Source organism: Aricia agestis, chromosome 16, assembly GCF_905147365.1.
Source record: "Aricia agestis chromosome 16, ilAriAges1.1, whole genome shotgun sequence".
Classification (NCBI taxonomy): domain Eukaryota; kingdom Metazoa; phylum Arthropoda; class Insecta; order Lepidoptera; family Lycaenidae; genus Aricia; species Aricia agestis.
In genome coordinates, this window is record NC_056421.1 from 1,346,921 (window position 1) to 1,367,797 (window position 20,877).

At 41.4% G+C, this 20,877-nt stretch overlaps 1 protein-coding gene across 1 annotated transcript; it reads left to right on the plus strand.

Moving 5' to 3' along the window:
• The first annotated feature begins 293 nt into the window (after positions 1 to 293).
• Positions 294 to 20,298, plus strand: LOC121734691 (anaphase-promoting complex subunit 1). Its single transcript, XM_042125290.1, has 23 exons — positions 294 to 457; positions 538 to 736; positions 1,150 to 1,464; positions 3,888 to 5,221; positions 5,598 to 5,784; positions 5,978 to 6,138; positions 6,486 to 7,217; positions 8,169 to 8,313; positions 10,121 to 10,312; positions 10,975 to 11,125; positions 11,534 to 11,686; positions 12,184 to 12,427; positions 12,559 to 12,721; positions 13,023 to 13,202; positions 14,515 to 14,829; positions 15,148 to 15,271; positions 15,593 to 15,863; positions 16,240 to 16,373; positions 16,809 to 16,914; positions 17,452 to 17,594; positions 18,309 to 18,550; positions 18,938 to 19,104; positions 19,708 to 20,298. Exons 1-23 carry the CDS (start codon positions 434 to 436, stop codon positions 20,131 to 20,133), a joined length of 6,108 nt encoding a protein of 2,035 aa, XP_041981224.1. The 5' UTR covers positions 294 to 433; the 3' UTR covers positions 20,134 to 20,298.
• Positions 20,299 to 20,877: the final 579 nt, after the last annotated feature.

Sequence of the window (20,877 nt, forward strand, 5' to 3'; positions counted from 1 at the left end):
ACTGAATCGACCGACTTGACTCCTTGACTGTATTCACTTTTCACTTCGACTTTGACTAGACTTTTGACCTGACGATATAAAGAAACGATGCTGAAAATTGTATGCAACAATTTTCAGCATCGTTTATATATAAATCAAGAACAGTAGTTTTCCCGCTATTTATAATACTGGCCATGGTTATACAGCCGAAGTGCCATAATAAGAAAAAAAAACGCTTATGACATCTGACATAGATCTGCCTGCTGACAGCTGTCAAATTGTTATATTTCTTGTCGAGCGGCGGTCGTTGTAGAATGTGGAGTTTTTGAATATTGGATTTTCTCTTGCAATATAATATTATAAATAAAACAAACAGTAATTTAAGACTGAGAAGACACTGTTTTATTGTAGGAAGTGCAAAACTAAACGTGTTTCAAATCTGGATGAGAGTATCATGATTGCGGCATCCGAACCCCTGGTAAACAATTACCTATTGTTTTTATTTTTTTAGTATATTGTTGAATCAGTAAATGTAATTAATGAGAATACATTACACAGGAGTTTGTGCCGCACGGTAGAACAGTATTAGCAAAACACCCTGGGCAGATCTATGGTAAGGCGCATAATGTTTCCCCCTCGGAAAACTCCCTCTTATACAAGTTAACCAACTTCGCAATAAAGGATGAGAGTTTTCTTGAAGGAAGGGAGGAGGAACAGGAGTGGTGGTGTATCCGGGAGGTGTATCATCGGTCTGATGGTAAGCACAGCATGCAGTTTGCTTGTAGAAAATCAAGCTGTTATTCTAAATTAAGAATGTTATTTATTATATTTTATCATCAACCACTAAGATTTTCTGCACTTTGTTATGGTTTAATGTTTTTCTGTTTCTCATACTGTATTTGTTTGTTATATTCTAACATTTAGAGACAAAAAAATTAATATAGCCAGCCACCCATACCTTGATATTAATGTTTGCAATAAGTTAGCAATTGTTATTTGTGTTGTTTCTTTGGTTATGCTTTTAGTTTTACATTTCTGTGATATTACGGTTAATTTTAGATGTAAACCTTCAAAAACAATGATAAAATGTGCTTTGTTAAGAATAATTACTATTGAACATTACACTCATGTTATCTACTTATTATTCTGACTGGTTTTTGTTCTTTTTAGAAGTACAAGACACTACAAATGAACAACAAAGGGAAACGAAGTTTGAGTACGACTCATTTCGACCTCCGAGCCGTTTGAAAAATGACTTCAATATTTCTATCAAATCTGAAATATTAAGGAGCATGCCGAAGGAAGAAAGTGTACCTTCTGGTCCATCAAGAGGTGGCAGCGCTAACAGTTCCAGTATGTCTAAAAAGTTTAATCTAAACTGTTCACAAATGAAAAGACCAAAGAAGAAACCACTTAATCCAAAGATTGATTCTTATTATGAAGAAGAGTTGTATGTGAAGGGATGTACTGTTGTTTGGTCAAAAGGTATGCCTTAATATTACTTTTTTATAAAATTATGACATAGTATATAAATTCGATATATTATAATATCTGTTGATACATATCAGCATTGTTTTTTTTTTCATTTCTTGTTTACTACAATCTGTCTCCTGAGTATGAGACATTCAGCAGTTGATTGGTGCTATAATTGTTGGTGCGTTCGGTATGTGACCTGTGTCACGTCTTCTTTTTTTTAACAGCAATATATTTTAATGCCACTAGGCATTAAGCCCGCCTATGTAAATATTTGCATGAAGTGTTTAAATAAATAAAAATAAATAAAAAAATTTACTGTAGTATGTCTTGCGGTATTTCTGCAATTGTAAAATATATCAGCATTTTAAATTGTAAAAGTTACTGTCTACTTGACTTAACAAGCCTAAACCAAACAACATCCACAACAAAAAGAGGTAGTTATAACTACTATCTATACTTGTATACTAATATTATAAAGAGGTAAACTTTGTTTGTTTGTTTGTTTGTTTAATTGTAATGAATAGGCTCAAAAACTACTGGATCGATTTTAAAAATTCTTTCACCATTCGAAAGCTACATTATTTATGAGTACCATAGGCTACATTTTATTTTGGAGAATATAGGGTTCCGTAAGATATTTCAGTTTTTCGGAAACAACCAGAAAATTTACTTATTTTGCCTACGCTGCCTAAACTATAAAAGATAGAACTATACAATGTTCTAAGTGAATGTAGATCTTATAAATATCTACAAAAATGTCCACGACACACTATACCTATCTATGTCAAGTGAGGCACAACAACCATTTTTTTGTTTAAAAATCTTGATTTTTTTTTGGACTATATTTAAACGCATTTATTTTACTCATGCTAATTATCCTTATCAAAAAAAAAATTTCATCACTAAGTACAGTTTATGCAGATTATATTTGCTCTTTGAATGATTAAAATTAGACGTTTGGTTTAGAAGTTATGGCGAAATTAAAATATTGCGATTTACGCCCGTTTTGAAGTGGGGGCTACCAATGCCACGGAATAGATAATAATAGTACAAGTACCTATGCAGAGGTGCGCATTGTACACATTGATAAGGTCTACAGAAAACTCCGCGATAGTATATTTATATTATTTTTTTATGAAATAAGAGGGCAAACGAGCAAACGGGTCACCTGATGGAAAGCAACTTCCGTCGCCCATGGACACTCGCAGCATCAGAAGAGCTGCAGGTGCGTTACCGGCCTTTTAAGAGGGAATAGGGTAATAGGGGAGGGTAGGGATGGGAAGGGAATAGGGGAGGGTAGGGAAGGGAATAAGGTAGGGGATTGGGCCTCCGGTAAACTCACTCACTCGGCGAAACACAGCGTAAGCGCTGTTTCACACCGGTTTTCTGTGAGAACGTGGTATTTCTCCGGTAGAGACGGCCCATTCGTGCCGAAGCATGGCTCTCCCACGTAAAAATATATCTCTTATGGATATATGCCACAATAATATATTTTTTGTCATTTACTTTTAACTTCAAATAATGGCTAATTTTCGAAGCGATTTTAACCAATACGTCAATAATCCTTATTCGATTAAATAATTTAAATACATTATTGATTATGGCCCTTTACAGCATAATTATTACGATTTTAATTTTAAATGAATATTTTCGAAGATATTACAGATTTAAAATTGCGGGACGTAAGTAGCTTTTGCGGCAGTACCGACCAATGCGGGCCACGAGTAGTAATGAATATAAATTATTTAAAATCAAAATACTGAAACGATTTAATCATTTTTTCAGTGAATTTGGCCGTAATTTATTTTATACCCGTGCGAAGCCGGGGCGGGTCGCTATATTTTATTGAAAGATTATTCTCGGATTAAGTTTAAGGGGTGACCAAAAGTTTAATGCAATAAGTAAAAATAAAAAAAACTGAGGCTTGCTTTGTGACGGTCGCCGGCTGCTGCCGCAGCACAGTCACAGACTTTCTAAGTCTCGTTTTGTGTGCCCGGCGCAGGCGCCCGCGCCGGTCATCCGTCTCTCGCAGCGGCCAGTATAATTTCGATCGCGCGAGTGTACAGTCGATACCTATGGATTTTTTTTATTGATATATTACCTAGCCAACAGACGACGACGCCGACGTGTACAAAGGCGTCAGCCAATCAGCCCATTTGTCACGTCTAAATTCTTGACCGCACCGCTGCACGCGCTGCGTGCGACAGCTGAACCGCCTCACGCAGCGCTGCTCTATGGGTGACATGAAACAAACACGCCTCGCAGGTGGCCGCGCCGGGCGCACGCTTAACGCAGCGAACGCCCTTATAAGCTCACTTATTTGACTTAGATACAACCACTGTTTATTTTCCTTTATTAAATTAGTGATTAAACTTTAAAAAATTTACTCCTTTGGTTATATCATAATTTATTTTTATCCCCATGCCTTTTAGGTCTAGTTTCATCACCAGGAACAAAGCTATCTGAAGCAGAACAGAGGGAGACCATTGCTTGCTACACGATCGACAACCCAATCAAACATGCTGCATTTGCAAATTTCCATGTCGACATTAAAAATACGATGCTAATAGATGCATTAAATTCTCAAATAGGTGATGTCAAAAAGAACATCAAAATAGAAGACAATACAGAACACATTGAGAGCACTATCATGCCGTCCATACTTTTAATGGACAATAAATGTATGAGAGTATTCGCAACTGACGGTAGAGAATACATGACGAGTATACCATTCCAAGTGAAGAAAGTGTGGCCTATGAAATATGGAGTCTTACTGGAAAAGGAGGCAATTCCATCATTCAACAAATCCCTATTTCCAACTTCTTTTTCCAGATTTAATGAATCTCACAACAACAGCTCCTTTTCTAAATCACGAACCAACCTTTTCAATATGAGCGCTAAATTGCGAGCTGAGTCTATATCTGGCTTCGACCAAGACTTTCCCTTGCCAACGTGTTTCTCTCTTTCACACCCATTGGATGACGTCACACCTGTGCTAATGAAGTCTCCATCACAGGGGCTACAATATTACAATGAAGGGGATCTTCAAATTATGTTTGTGTCATCTGAACCGAGTATTATTCTAGTCTATGATTGGAAGGTACAAATACATTCGCTATGGAAAATACGGAAGGCAACCCGAGATGAATGCTTATCAATGTGCCCAAACACAAATACTACAACTTTCAGCCAGACCTGTGATTTCGTTGGGAGTCCAATGCACAGCATGAAGAATACGAGTTGGACTGTCGGTAGCCCCATGCAGTCCAGAAAAAGCTTAGCCACTCCGACGAGATCGAGGCAGAACAGTCCAATGGCGAATATCTTTCAACAGCAGGGGTTGTCGCCTCATACGTCGATCGGTCAAGCGAGTTCCATGTCTATGATGGCGGGTCCAATGACCCAGGCTCCTCCTTCGTTGCCTCTCTACCCAGACATCTGCTTGGACCACATTTGGACCGATAACCAAGTCATCAAAAGAGATCCGATAGAATCTCCAAGCGACATGCAAGCATTCCTCCATACGGATATAGTCGGCTTGGACTACTTATGTTTTATGGTCAAAGTGTGCGGTCTGACCAAGCTTCAAATTGTGAGGCTGCAGAAATCTCATTCTCATGGCAACTCCAAGCCTAATATCATAGTGGGTACTGTATCTTCAGTCCTAGCTAAGGATGCTGTTGTCTTGAACCATTTGAAGATGATAGCACTTATCGACGAAACTGGAAATATTATCTTGCAGTCTGGAAATAATTTTGTGGGAAAGGTGAGTGACACTACAGTTTTAAAATAATAAAATGAACCTGTAGCTAAATAGAATATGTATAGGTGTAAATAATTCATTGATTTAACCACTTAAATCTTTCTAATTTTCCGATAAAAAACTAACCTAGTAATGATACCAATGAAAACATTTATGGTATTTATAGCCTTAAAAAGTCTGATGTCTCATGTGACTTTTCCAATGCGACGCGGCGCGGCACTTCACGTTCCACAGAACTGACGTTTGTAAAATGTCAGTAGTTGCGTAGTTTCGCTTTAGTGCGTTCTCGCCTTTACACAGCAAATAGAAAATAAAAATAGTTTTTATTGAGATTTATTACAGCAACTCTACTCGCCTAAAAGTCTGATTTCTCTCTCAGGTTCACGTAGGAGGTATTCTGGCACGCCTCCTCGACTCACCGTACACTAAGCGTCCGCTCCAATCGCCGTTCCCGCGCCGCAGCAGCCTGCTGCCGAGCCGCAGCGACGCCACGCTCGACGACCCCGCGCTGCACCTGCTGTCGCCCGTGCCGCACTCCGCCGCGACGCGCCGCCACCACACACAGGGTGAGTACACACAGCGACCGCCGTAGCAGCCTGCTGCCGAGCCGCAGCGACGCCGCGCTCGACGACCCTGCGCTGCACCTGCTGTCGCCCGTGCCGCACCGTAAAACTTATTTTTTCTACATCATTTCTGTCTACAACAAACATTTATCGAGTGCCGAAATCTTAAGTCGTAATATTATGTTTTGTATGTCAGGTGTACGCCGTCTCTGCGACGCGGCGGGCTCGCGCGTGTCTGTGCGTTCGGAGGCGGGGCAGCTCTACCGCATCGCGTTGCCGCCGCCCACCGCCGCGCCGCTCGTCGCCCGCCTCGCCGCCGCACTCGCCGCTGCGGCGCCGCGTGACGTCACCGCGCAGGTACGTGAGTGTGCGTATATGTAGACGTACGTGTGCGTGGACGTGTGCGTATACGCAGATAACGTAAGATAAGATCTATTGATGTAGTGGCATAAAAAACCTCCATCTTAACAAAATGCTATATTGGATTCGTCTGACTCTCTGATGTCGTTATAAATAAATAAACTTTTATTGTGGATGTTTTATATGTCAAGCCGACTTACGACACATCGATAACACAATTCAGCGTGCGCTGTTTGACCCACTGTATCATGTGGATGTGTGTGCGATACAGATTAGGCAATCCTATTAATTCTCCAATAAATTATATAAGTTTTATAAATATAACCAATGAACCATAATTTCAGGTGTTAATAAAATGGTACGGCGTTCGAAACGCGCCGGGCACGCAAGACCTGACTCCAGAACAGGAGTGGACCATGTTCTCCAACCTGCTATACTCCCTCATTGGCTACGACGTCGAGAAGTTGTCACAGAGAAAACAGAACGACGAAGAAGTAGAAGTGGTCACCAAAAAGCAGAGAACTTCTAGCGATGGGAGCCAAGACGATTGGGAGTATCTTCTTACCTCGAAACTGCATAAGGAAATTGGGAATCCCCTAGCGTCCATGTTGAATTTGAAACCGTTACAGACAGATAAATATACGAGGACAGGGAAATCTAAATTGGATGTAGACATGGAGAAAGCGCCTCAATTCAATACTAATGCGATGCTGTTCCCTTATACAGTGCAACTGTTTTATGCTTTCCACTTAGCCTACGAAGATTTAAAGCTAAACACTCTCCTATCTAGTGATTTAAAGCCCCTGTCTTCGTTTCTGTACCAGCTATCCAAAGATTTGCGGCTAGAAAAATATTCTAACTACTACTGGCTAGATTTTCCGACAGAATATAGCTTCGAAAACGACGATGAATCCCAAATGTCTGAGCCGGTTTTGAAGAAACTGTCCCAGCCGAACTATTTTACAACGGATCCGCCGAATATATTTTCGTACATCGACGCCATGTTGAAAGATGTCGACGTCGGATACTATACGTATATGACTGATGTCAACAACACAACCAAGGATATTATTGAGGTTAGTAAATCGCTGTGTTATTAGCTCGCTTTTAATCCTTCGAACGTGGATTCTTGGAAATCTATTGTTATTCTATTGTGTTTCGCTCACCGGTGAGCTTATGGGGCTTGATGGGTTAAATAATGTTAATATTGTGAATGTAACTAAGTCTGTTGAGATATTACTTTCAGTCCCGAAAATATCTTTTGCTTTGAAAAACGTATAACAGTGCGACGAAGTTGTGGTTAACATCTAACATAAAAAAAAACTTCTATCTTCTAGTTGTACACAAAATTTCAGCGCTATCTCGATGGCCACGAACATGCGAATAGATATTTTGTCTAGATAGACGGATAGATAACCCTCCTGGCAGTCGGGTAATAAATACAGTACTCCCAAATTAATAATGCGCATGGAAATCTCCGCTAATTGTAATCACGAAAACACCCGAATCTATGGAACTTGCATTTTGCACCTTGTTCAAAGGAAATAGAAGTAAATATCATATAGCCGGTGGCTGGCCGCTGTCGCTAACTCACCGGGAAGCCATCGCGGCGTTACCATGGTAACTTCCAAGCAACGTCAGGCACCTCTACGTCGCTGCAAAGCGCAGTTTTTCTTAAAGTTAAGTTTAAAACAGCGCTTGCAGTGACGTCTTTCGACGCTCAGGAAATATGATCGTTGCCGAAGAATTATGAAAATTTCTATGCGCATTATCACTTTGGGAGCACTGTAAACACTTTGTTGCTCACATATAAATGGGTATATAAACAGACTTAAAATACTTAAAAACTAAGACATTAAGGGCGGCTTTTTCGCTATAAGCGATCTCTTCTAGACTACTCTGCCAGGCAAGAGAGTTCACAAATAAATAGATAGCAGGGTAATTGTTAGTCAAAAAGTCTAGCTGTCATGCTTATTATAACTTTAAGTATACATCATTAACCTCCTTATTTCATATCTCTTCTTCAGATCCTATGTCTTGCGGGTTACGGCGCAGGTGCGGGGGTGCGTGGTGCCGGTGCGCGGGAGGCTCCCCCCGCCAGTTCCACGCCACGCGTGCCCGCACCGTGCGCCATGCCCGCCGCGCGTGCCGCACGCGCTGCCGCCGACCGCGGTGAGTATGTCTGTCTCGCTCTGTCGTGCACGCTGCAGAGATATGTACGATAACCACGTGGCAAACAAATGTATAATCATACTACTTCACTGACAAAGATATATTTTGCGCGGCGTATAACTTTTCAAGGTCAGCTGTCTTTGTCATGTGACAATATGACGTCTTTGTTTAATGGCTGTATATCTATACTAATATTATAATTCTGCAGAGTTTAGTTAATGGAATCAGGCGTTACTTTGCGGAAATCCATAGTTTAAATTTAGTTTGTTATTATTTTTAGCAATATTCCGCGAAAACAACTTCCATCTTTAAGTAAATGAGTGAGTGTACGCATAGGCATGCGTACAGCACCTCCCTCCTCCCACACTGCCTATGCGTACACTCGCATGCAAGAACTTGCAAACACCACCACCACACAAGCAATAATGTTGGCAAATCCGTGCAAGGCCCCTCACCACCATGCAGGTTGAAAACCTCGACGCGCGTTTCGCCCCAACACCGGAGCATCCTCAGGAAGTGGACTCTACGAACAACGTCCGTTAAGTGCCGCCACCGGCCAAAACACCGCGCTTTATACACTATCGAGCCCCGCTACTATCCCCACTACCCCCACTAATCTCACTAGTACCCCCGAACATATTAATAAGCGGTGACGTAGTCAAGCAAGTTTGGTCATTCAACAATGCAAATCTGTTATTTTTTCTTTTCTTTTATGATCTCTAATTGTTCCAACACGCTCAGCCGAAAGCCTTTATCGCATTTATGTAAAACTTTATTCTTTTTTTTTTTTTTTTCGTTTACTTATTTTTCACCAAATATCATTTTTAATTAGTATTTTTATCACTTTTTAGCAGATTTGTATTTATATTTTTAAACTATTTTTAATGAATCTATATTATAATATGTACTAATAAGTGCCTATCTACTAATAATAAACATCACACCGGCCGGTAATTGATTTTGTCTCAAATTCAGTTCATATTCACTGAAAACTAACAAAGTTCACTTTTAATTTATTTTAATAGTTCATCGTCTTTAGTAATATGTAATATTTTGCACACACTGTTTGTTTTATTAATATTTTATTTAATTTAATTTTCTCCCTGTACCCGGTGCGCAGCGCTGCCGCGAGGCAGCACTGGCAGGGTCGCCATGCAATGTGCGGCTTAGGGGAGACTGATTGAAAGAGACGTTTTATTCGCGACTGATCTTTATTAACTAACTTAATAATTAATTAACCTAACTTATATAGGAGGGAGGTGTGACATACACTACAGCTTATTATCTTAAGATTCTTAAGAACTACTGGAGCAATTTTTATGTTATTTGGCAAACATGAAGAATAGATCACGTTAAGGGACATAGAAAAGAAATGTACGGTCGCGTGAAATTCCTAAATTGCGCAAGCGAAGCCGCGCGGAACATCTATATATAATAAAATCGTAGGAAAGTCAATGCTGTACATTGAATATTTTTGTACAATAAATAATACTTGGGACGTGATCTACTATACTAACGCGGACGAAGTCGCGGGCAACAGCTAGTCTAATATAAAAATATGTCGGGTTTTCCTGCCTGACGCTAAAACTCCATAACGCACGAACCGATTTCCACGGTTTTGAATTTGTTGGATAGGTTTCGGGTTCCGAGTTTGAAGTTTTTTTTGAATTTTTTTCTATAAACCTCAGTTTATAGAAAAAAAATTCAGAAAAAACTTCAAGAGAAAATCAGGGAAACAGGGAAAATAATTTTATGGCAAAACAACGTTTGCCGGGACAGCTAGTACTGTAATATGTATATATTCCAGGTATGACACCTCGCGACATCGACAACCTGCCTCCCTCCGTCTCCCTGCTGCTGCTGACCGTCCTTGCGCGCTGCAAGTCCGACCCGCCGGCGGACTGGGACGCGGCGGCGTACACGCTGGTGGGCCGCGAGGACCTGGCGCTGCAGGCGGACATCTCCGACACGCTCACCTCCGCGCTCGAGTACTGCGAGTGTGAGTAGCACACCCTATAGCGCCGTCCCGCTCCCACACAGGAATTCAGCAAGAATAGAAGGTGTGAGTAGATAAAATCCAATCGGTGAACAGAGAGAAATTTGAAGGACGGCCTAACGCACTTTTGCACGTATTTGACGCTGGCTTGAGTCGCTCGCGTGAAGACAGATATTACAAAAGCCATACCACTTTATTCTTGCGCCAACACCGAAAAAAGTGCTTACAAACTGGATTGTAGTCTACTTTTGTACATACGACGGCAAACAACATGCTTTAAAAACATGTCAATGTTAAAGCATTTATCTTTTAAAAGATTTAACAACATTCATACATTTTGAAGAAGTGTAAGCCTATATTTTATAAGAAGCGTTAAAGTGACTTTCCGATCTTTTACGCGGCTAGCTGCGACCGACAAAAAATTAAATAAAATGCCACTTTATGACATGGACTATAGTCACTGACATGGACTATAGTCACTGACATATGGACTATAGTTATAGGTATCATTTCCTACTGATATTTGTGTGCTAGTGGTGTAGAGTAAAGTGAAACCTATAACCTATGTCATAAAGTGGCATTTTATTTAAATTTTTGTCGGTCGCGGCTAGCCGCGTAAAAGATCGGAAAGTCACTTTTATACTTACTCGGATCTATTCTTTCAGCCCTAGCTCTAGAAGTGCTAGAGAAAGAGACAGCGTACACGCAGACGCGGAACCCTATAGACGAGCCGCGGGCGGAGGACAGCGACCTGGCGACGGGCATGGAGCATCTGTCTACTAAGCTGCTAGCGTTGCAGTACCCGAAGGATCGCAGGTGTGTGATTGATGTTACTAATATCGGAGGTTCTTATGAAAAAAAAATACTTGGTAAATTAAAAAAAATATATAATTTTACCAAAATGGTAAAGTAATTTTAAAATAAAATTGATCTAAAAATTAACTAAACGTTAAAAAACTTAACGATTAGATAATTTAAAATCTATAGATATGACGGGACAACGTCCGTCGGGCTCGCATATCAATAATTACATATTTATTGTACATTGTTAAATAGTTGCTTGTTTTATGCAATATTTCATTTGATCTTATCTTTCAAGTTTATAAACACGAATACTGCAAGAACTTGCCAATCTCAAAATCTTGCAAAATAACCTGTTGCACGTATGTGTTTATTCTTGCATATTTGATCTCGCAAACATAGAATTCTCTATGTCATTTACAGAATGACGGAAGTATTCAACCTGCTCCAATCCTCGATTCCCGTCAGCATCAACCTGACGCAGCGGCCGGAGGTGTCAGACCACGATTTCATTGAGGAGCAGGAGAAGTATCTGTACGCCATCAGCACGAGGACCATGGCGTTGCCTATTGCCAGGTAACAGATAACCAATCAACAAAAAACATTTACAATGATTATAAACAGCTTGTCTTTTCATTTGCAAAAAGCGTGAAAGAAGTTTATATTGGACGCAAAACTAAAAAAAAACGCAAAGCCTGGTTTATATAGTGGCATTTTATTTGGATTTTATCGGTCGCGACAAGGATCGGAAAGCCACCTTTAGTATCTAAACACACTAGGCCGAAAAAACGCGGCCGAAGTTCGGCATGATTACGCCTGCAATGTATTTTATATTACCGATGACACACCATGCCGAAATTCCGTCGCATTATATTGTATGCGTTTGATATTGCTGATGTAATCATGCCGAACTTCCGCCGCGTAACTTCGGCATAGTGTGTTTAGACTCTTGGTCCTACTAAATCAGCACATACGAAACAATCGGTCCAGTCTTTTGGAGAAGTTTGGTAGCAAACACCGCAACCGAATTTTATTTATAAAATGTAATAATAATCTTATTTTCTTATTTCCAGGGGCATGCTAACACTCCGTAGCTTACCCTGTTCGCCCACCGAGCCCCTAACCCTGCCTCGTCTCAACGTATCTGGCCGGGGGCCGCCCCCCCGCTGCAGCGCGGTTACCCTGGGAGGAGGGGACACTCCCCCCCACTGCCTGCTGTGGCCGACCTTCCATAATGGTGTTGCTGCCGGTCTAGCCCTGGTGCCGGTCACGGGAACTAATATACATTCCAGTTGGATCATGTATAATAAGCCGAGGGTGAGTTGAGGCGCTTTTTCTGCCATGCGTGTACCCACCCGCGATTAAGTTGACATAATCCGACCAAATGACGCAGGTCCGTCAACCGCCTATGAATCAATTTTGTCGATGGTACAGCGGATATCTTGCAGGGCACAGCGGAAATGTCGACGGAGCACGCGGGCTTCCTGCTCGGGTTGGGTCTGAACGGCCACCTCCGTGATATGCCCTTCATGAACATGTACGACTACCTCGTGAGGTGCAACGAGATGACCAGCATTGGGCTGCTGCTGGGATTGGCTGCTACTTACAGAGGTACTTACTTACTTTAAAAATAGTCACTAATTTTACTAAATTTAACCATGTAATCAAAGGTTAATCAAAAACAGTGCAGTAGTAATGAGAGTTTTAGCGTGAACTGACAGACATCCAATTTGCAGGGATCATCTTTCTTGTCATCTTTAAGTTAGATAATGAAAATTGTGTTTTACAACCTGCATTGTCTTGCACGTGAAAACTTAATTTTCATTTGTAACAACGCACGAATTGATCATGACTTCCGAGTCTAGAGCTTAGCTTTAAACTCATTAACCTAATGATAAAATTTATATTTCAGGTACGATGGACGTCCAAGCCACCAAGATGATGAGCATCCACCTGGAGGCGCTGCTGCCGCCGACATCTGTGGAGCTGGACATCCAGCAGGGTGTGCTGACCGCCGCGCTACTCGGCGTCGGCCTGCTGTACCAGGGCACCGCGCATGACCACCTCGCCCGCGTGCTGCTCGCCGAGATCGGTGAGAGAGTGGGAGAGTGAGGAGGAGAGAGCTGACAGCAGGGCGTGTTGACCGCCGCGCTGCTCGGCGTTGGTCTGCTGTATCAGGGCATCGCGCACGACCACCTCGCCCTCGTTCTGCTCGCCGAGATCGGTGAGGGAGAGTGAGGTGGAGAGAGCTGACAGCAAGGCGTGCTGACCGCCGCGCTGCTCGGCCCGCGAGCTGTTCACCGAGATCGGTGAGAAAGAGAGAGAGAGGTGGAAGAGAGAGTGCTGAGGAAGCCCTGACCTGTACGTCAACAGCGATGTGACGTGGCGAGCATAATATTGTGTTGTGGCGGTACAACTAGCGCTACAATCGTGTATCGTGAGATCGGCAAGACGTCTGAAATGACGTTAGAGCCCAGTCCACACGGCGCGTTGCATCGACGCAGCGTTGCCGTTGCGTTGTTTTACATACAAATAACCAAGGTGTTCACACGGCGTGCTGCGTCGTGACAGCAGCACGCAACGCACACATGACGGACAGCAGCCCCCGAGATGAAGCGGGAGGGGGTGTTGACGTTAAGACTGCTTCGTAATAACGCTGCGATGACGCAACGCCCGTGCGGCCGGCTATGCATCAAACGGCAGCGCCCCGTCGACGCAACGCCCATGCGTGCGTGCGGACAGGCTCTTAGGGGGCCTAAGCCCGAAGTTGTCCGACGTAGTCCGACTGAGCGAGATAGCATGCTATCTCACTTGGTCGAAAATTAGCAACATCTATATAAAATTACAACATCGTTTGCGCAGGTTAGCGCAGTAACCGGACTTTTTTTATGATAGTCGCTCGGGCTATCCTATGACGTAGTGGTAACAACTAAATCACACTCTCGCATTTATAGCAATATGACTGGTTTTCTAAATTATTCTATTACAGTGGGTTTTTTTTTACCATATAAAAACGCAGACCTACATTGACAGAATTGAGAATATTCAAAAAAAGTTTTTAAAATTCATACAGTTCAAGTCAAATACCCACCTACCTAACTATATCGAAAGATTTCACATCTTGCCTCTCGCCGAACGAAGAAACATTGCCGACTTGTCGTTGCTCTTAAAATATTCAGTAGTTCAATTGATTGCCCGGAACTAGTCAGTAAATTTGAGCTCAAAATACCCACCGGCTCGCTCAGAAGACGTCAACAATCTAAACAAATATCTAGTCGCATTAATTGGCATTTGTATTGTTACTTTTGAATCCTACCTTTGTACTAGCTGTAAGTATTCCTTTAAAATAAAATAAAATAAAAATAAATAAAATAAGAATACAATATTAAAGTAATTATTTACAGGCAAACCGGCCGGTGCAGAGGCGGAGTCATGCGTAGAACGCGAGGGGGCGGCGCTAGCGGCGGGGCTCGCGCTCGGTCTAATCTGCGCGGGCGTAGGCCCCCGGCTGGGTCTAGCTCCGCGCCTGCGCTCGCTAATGCTGGGAGGGGCGGGGAGCAACCTGGACGTGACAGCACCGGGGGCGACGCTAGCTCTGGGGCTGCTATACATGAAGTCCAATAGCGCGCCCGTAGCGGCCTGGCTCGCTCCGCCTGCGACCGCTTACTTGTTGGACACGGTGCGACCGGATCTATTGATGCTGAGGATTATTGCAAGAGGTAAGTGCTGCAACTATATTTAGGAAACGCTTATCATGCCAAGTATAACTAATAATAACATCAAAAGTTTTCGATGTGCTTATTATTCGGTTTATTACAAGACATTATTACAAAATAGTATTAGTGACAATAACACAATTGATATGTTATGTACGACGAAGATAAAAGTAAGGATAATGACAAAGACAAACTGCGAATAAATGTGTATATTTATATTTTAACTTGTTCTAACTTCCAACGTTACGCCTACTGATTTTGATGAATGAAGTGTCAAGGATCATATTGTAATTTACTAGCTTATAACTTTTGTTATTTTAGGCTTAGTGCTCTGGGACGAGATGGAGCCGTCAGAGGAGTGGGTGGAGAATCAAGTGCCGGCCACCATCAAACCCTACTGCTTCGTCAAACCCACTGAAGACAACATCGACTATGAGGCCATGAAGTAAGTAGATCTAGTCCAAGATATATAGATAAGTGATTCAAGAAATTGTAAATTGTATACAAATATTTTATAATCTTTTAAATAACTTAGAGATTTCACAATTATGATCACTACATAATTTTAATATATGTGATACTGTATTATTGTTCCTGTTCATTATAAAATGTCGAATTGAAGCTATCACCTCCTCCGATATTTTAATGGCTCTGGAATCGGTCGTTTGTATTTTAAGGAAATAAAATTACTATAATCTTTTTTCAGACCTGAAGTAATCAGTTTATAGGCTTTATTTTAAATACCTTGTCTTCTATTTACTTTCAGTCAAGCGTACTGCAACATAGTAGCGGGCGCGTGTTTCGCTCTCGGCCTGCGTTTCGCCGGCTCAGGTTGCGAGGACGCACGTGACACCGCACTTGCGTACGCGGCGTTATTAGCGCGTGCGGGCGGCCCGGCCGGCGCAGCGACGTTGGACGCGTGCGCGTGCGCATGTTTACTAGCAGCGGCTATGGTGTGCGCAGGGCGAGGGGATCTGAATGTATTGAGACTGGCGAGAAGATTGCGTGCAAGAAAACCACTGGCGCATTCGACACAGGTTCGTATAATTTGTGTACATGTATACGCATGTGGCGTACACAGAAGGTAGTGTTGGTGTATAAGGCGTGCGCTAGTTTACTTGCAGCGGTGACTGACGAACGACGTACACGAAATCTACTGATGCATTCGACTGAGTGGCGTTTGATTTACGTACACATTGCGTACTGGTAATTATTAGGTATTACCAGTGGTAATATATACGTGCCAAAACAGTTATGTACCTCGAAAACTTCTCAAATTAATAAATATACATGTTTTTATATCATATTTATTTAACATTTCATTTTATACTCCCCAGCTTACACTGTTGTATTTAATATGTAAAATGTAGAATAGACACGATTTTTGTAACACAACCAATGTCTGTTTCACAGATGGCGGTGCACGCCGCAATCGGCCTGCTATTCGTGGGCGGCGGGCGCGGGACGCTCTGTACGACGCCGTCGGCCGTCGCGTCGCTGCTAGTAGCGTTTTTCCCCAAGTTCCCCACACATAGCGAGGATAATAGGTAACATTATTAACTTTCTTATAAATACATTAAAACCACATTTACGACTTCTTTTCTTACCACTAAAATATGTCTCATGTAGTAGTGAATTTTCTGATATTAATAGGTTGTTATAATATTATGTTAATAATCACTATGATACACAGGTGTGAGGTGACAGGATAAGAAAGTTTGTTTGGTTGGGAGGTTGCACTACAGTGCAATACGCTATTTTGCCACCACTTCCATGATAAAGTGCCTGATAGGCTATCCACAACTTATATTTTGACAGATTTTCCATACTCTATCTGTCAAGTTAAGTGGTGGACAGCTATCCGGCACTTATCAGGAAGTAATGAAACAGCCCCTTACTGATTAACATTTATACTTACAATATATCAGAACTACTCACTTTACTTAAATCATATTATACCTTTGTACAACACTATGTTTCAGATATCACCTGCAAGCGTTCCGTCATTTGTACGTGTTGGCGGTGGAGCCGCGGCTGCTGCTGCCGCGAGATCTTCACACCGGCAAGCTGTGTTACGCGCATGTACAGGTACATTCTTTATAGAATCGCCGACCAAAATATATGGAATTGACATAAGACGAATCGAACGTCAACGTCATATTAACAAACGCTTATGTTAATTCCATACATTTTGTTCGGCGATTCTATAACAAAGCGATAACGAAAAAGTCTTGCCTAAATGGCCTGGAGTCGCATTCGGCGCAAGTGTACATCGTCTAATCGCGATATTATATCGATATCTTTCCCCGGACTCAAAGTATATCCATACCAAAAGCTTCAGCTTCACCAAAATCGGTTCAGCGGTCTGGCCGTGCAGAAGTAACAGACATACAGATAGACACAACTTCACATTTATAATATTAGTATGAATTAGCAGTCTGATCTACCAATAGCTAGTCCCCGTGCTAGGAGTGAGCAGGAGGGGTGCGCCCCATCCACCCTACCAACGAGACTTAAAAAGCTGACATTTCCCTGTAATTTTTGCCTAGTAATAGACTATTGTATCAATTTTCGTGTCAAACAGCTGCCATATGACACGAACATAAAAACCCTTATATCTTTCAGGTGATAGACCTATCGGGTGCAGTTCGTGAGATGAAAGCGCCCTGCATTATTCCCGAGTTGGACACTCTGAGAGAGGTCCGGGTCAACGACCCGCGCTACTGGCCCATCAGCTTCCATAGGGACCATAATTGGGATCAGCTGAGGTGAGAGATGTATTTCGTTAATGCCCGGTTTCCAAGGTTTTTTATTCCGAGACTATATTATTTCACTAGCGCTTTTGAGTGCGAGTCAAGTGCGAGTCGGACTCGCCCATGAGCGGTTCCGTACTGTTATAGAGCAAAAATTGGAAAATAATAGTGCTTTTTATATGGGATTTAATAAATACTTATTTTAATTTTCCTATTATCTTATATCTTCAAACGAGCAATTCTTGTATATATATATAATTGGAATCTCGGAATCGGTTCCAACGATTTTCATGAAATTTAGTTAATAGGGTTATTCGGGGGCGATAAATCGATCTAGCTAGAAATCATTTCTAAAAAATGTCATTTTCATCGGATACCGAGCAAAGCTCGGTCAAACAGCTAGTAATTATTAAATTGCATAAAACTCTGTAAATATTTCAAGTGCCTCATTTTTTATATCGAGCAGAAAAGCCATTATTGATATCGAGCAGAAAAGCCCAAAAAAACATTTTTTTTAGTATAATACATAATATGTATATTGTAACGGCAACATAAATACAATCTGTGAATATAACAGAAGTCTAGCTATAGCGGTTCTTGAGGTACAGCCTGGAGACAGACAAACAGACGAACAGACAACGAAGTTTTAATAGGGCTCCGTTTTTACCCTTTGGGTACGGAACCCTAAAAATTACTCAAGTATAATTATTACTTTTTATACATTTCCAGAACTTTCCTAGAATACACATGGTGCATCGACATCAAGCAGCGTGCTGGATGCCTGTCCTACTCGGACGACCCTGACGGTTTCCTCACCATACTAGCTCGAACCCTAACCCTGGAGCCGGCCAGGGTCTGGTCAGCATCAGAGAACATTGAATTGTTCACCAACGATGAGAAGATAAGGAACTTCGTCAAGCATTACTTGGGAGAAAGCGCGGTGGGGATGTGTGGAGATTGTTTGGCTACAGGTTAGCGTCTGCTTTTAAGAGGATAGTAAAATCATTTCCTTAATAGTGAAGTACCAAAATTGTTTTTGTATGTAAGTATAGTAAATTCATTTTGCTAATGCTGAATGACCATTCGTTTTAAATATAATATTAAAAACGACCTACATACAGGCCTAGCGATGGTGCACTTAACATTATTAACTAGTTTTAAGCAGCAAACCCGCCTTACACAACATTTTAAACTTGCTATTTCCGCTGAATTACATTTAAACCCGTTTTATAGAAAACGAGATCGACTTAATATAAACTCATTTGTACGTACAAACATAGGTCTCACGTTTCATACAACATATTATTTATTGTGAAAAAAAAAATATATCCAAACACATAACGTCCTTTTTTTTCCAGCTAAAAAGAAGAAAGGCATCAAATCGGACATGATATCCAGGCAATGTCTATGTCGAAAACCCTCAAAGGCCGAGCAGGAGTACATACAAGCGCTCAGTATGTTGACGTACGAATGTGTGGTTAAAGATATACTGTGCGCGTTGCCTGTATGGACCACTTTCTTGAAGGTAAATAGCCGATAGCGAAGCGGAAGCGATTTCGTTTGATGTTTTACACGATATCCAATGGGAACACTTGTAATTCGAGGAAAGTAGCCTATGTTAGGCTAGAGCGTTATACTGCTACTGTACTAAAGTTCAAAACGCGTGTAGTAGTTTTTGCTTAAAAACGCTGCAAAACTACTGATCCGATTTTAATTAAGCCACATGTAAAAATAATCAAACTGGCGCTCATGCCGGCTAGCTTTGAAGACGCATTAGATTAATTACATTAATATTTAACAATCTACAGATAGAAAGATAAAAGATAACAACACTAGTACTTACTATTAACTAATATATTACGTAAACAGGAAGTAAGTACCAGAAAACAAACATGTTTTTAAAGTGCTATTAAATTATTTAGTAAAATATGAATACCAATTAATCTTTAAAGCTCTTCAAACTTAAACTTATTAAAAAATATGCCTTAAACATAAAAACTATCTTCACTATCGGCATCAAAATATTGAACTGTTTCCCCTTTTGGAGAAAAAATATATATTTATGTTTAAATATGTATAAAAAATATGTATTTATGTTTAAATTCATGTAAGCCCAATATGTTCACAGATCATAAAAACGATGAAGACAGAGCCGACATCATATCACATGTGGCAGATAAAATTGCTGCTATCTCAAATAGACGCCCATCACAAACGAAGCAATACAGACATGACCGTAGACGGCACAGAAACTAACGAACCCCTCGTATCTACACAGTTCGTCGTAGCAATCAAGCAAAAAGTAGCCAATATCTTTGATAAATGGGAAGGAAAGATCACTCCGTATTTAAGAAAATACCTTGGGCTACCCAGTAGTAGAAACATTAATAGCTGCGAAGAAGATATCAAGAGGATGCTCAGCACATACGTAGTGTATCATGATTTACCTCGAAGTGTGTTAAGGAATGTAGATGATGAACTGTCTTTAGTGCTGTGTAGTGAATTAAACTTGAGTGCGGAGGCGGTTAGTAAGATAGAAGCATTGGTGAGATGATGCAAGCCGCCCGGCCGGTATGTTACTAGGTCGCAGTGTAGGGGGGACTGTGTTCACGACTGGTGTTAGACTGACTAATGATAAGTGTTTCTAGATATGATATAACTGCCAGCAGACTTAGACTGGCCATAGACGGACCGCATCTTGCAGTCAAAACCGACTTTTTTTTAACGGGCTTTGGCCCACCACACATTCCCACCACTGTATCTCTTGTGTCGCCAGGATCGACATGATGACTTTTTTGTATTAAAAAACAAAACCGACTGCAAAATGCAGTTGCCGCACGGCGATCTGCAGTTTCCGTACTAAAATCATATTCGCAGTTCACGGATCGCTCGAGCAGTTCTTGAGCGGTCGCTGCAAATTTTAACGCGACCGGTCTAGAATAGTCGGTCCGACTGCAACTTGCGGTCCGTCTATGGCCAGTCTTAGAAATACAGCAGTAGAAATTCAAAAGAAAACCTGATAGTCAATATGTCATTATATTCTTTTGATACTCAATCGCTACTCACGGACGAAAAAAAAATACGGACGTAACCTAGTCTAATCACGAGTGAAGCATAGTTATGGCCGCCCGTGTAGGATGTGTGCATGTCATTGGTGCCGTCACTCAATGTACAATGACAGCGGGTTGTAGTACCTAGTTGCGTGTGTGTGTGTGTCGGTCACGTGTCCAATAAACGAAATTGCATGCTTCACCTCTTTATAGTGTAATGCTTCGTCCGTATTTTTTTACGTCCGTGT

Bases quoted from the DNA above. Each gene is read 5' to 3' on its own strand.
- LOC121734691 (XM_042125290.1), top strand. From the start codon at position 434: ATGATTGCGGCATCCGAACCCCTG. The intron at 5,785-5,977 runs GTGAGTACACAC...TTTGTATGTCAG, and splicing joins GCGCCGCCACCACACACAGG to GTGTACGCCGTCTCTGCGAC. The intron at 11,126-11,533 runs GTGTGTGATTGA...TGTCATTTACAG, and splicing joins CAGTACCCGAAGGATCGCAG to AATGACGGAAGTATTCAACC.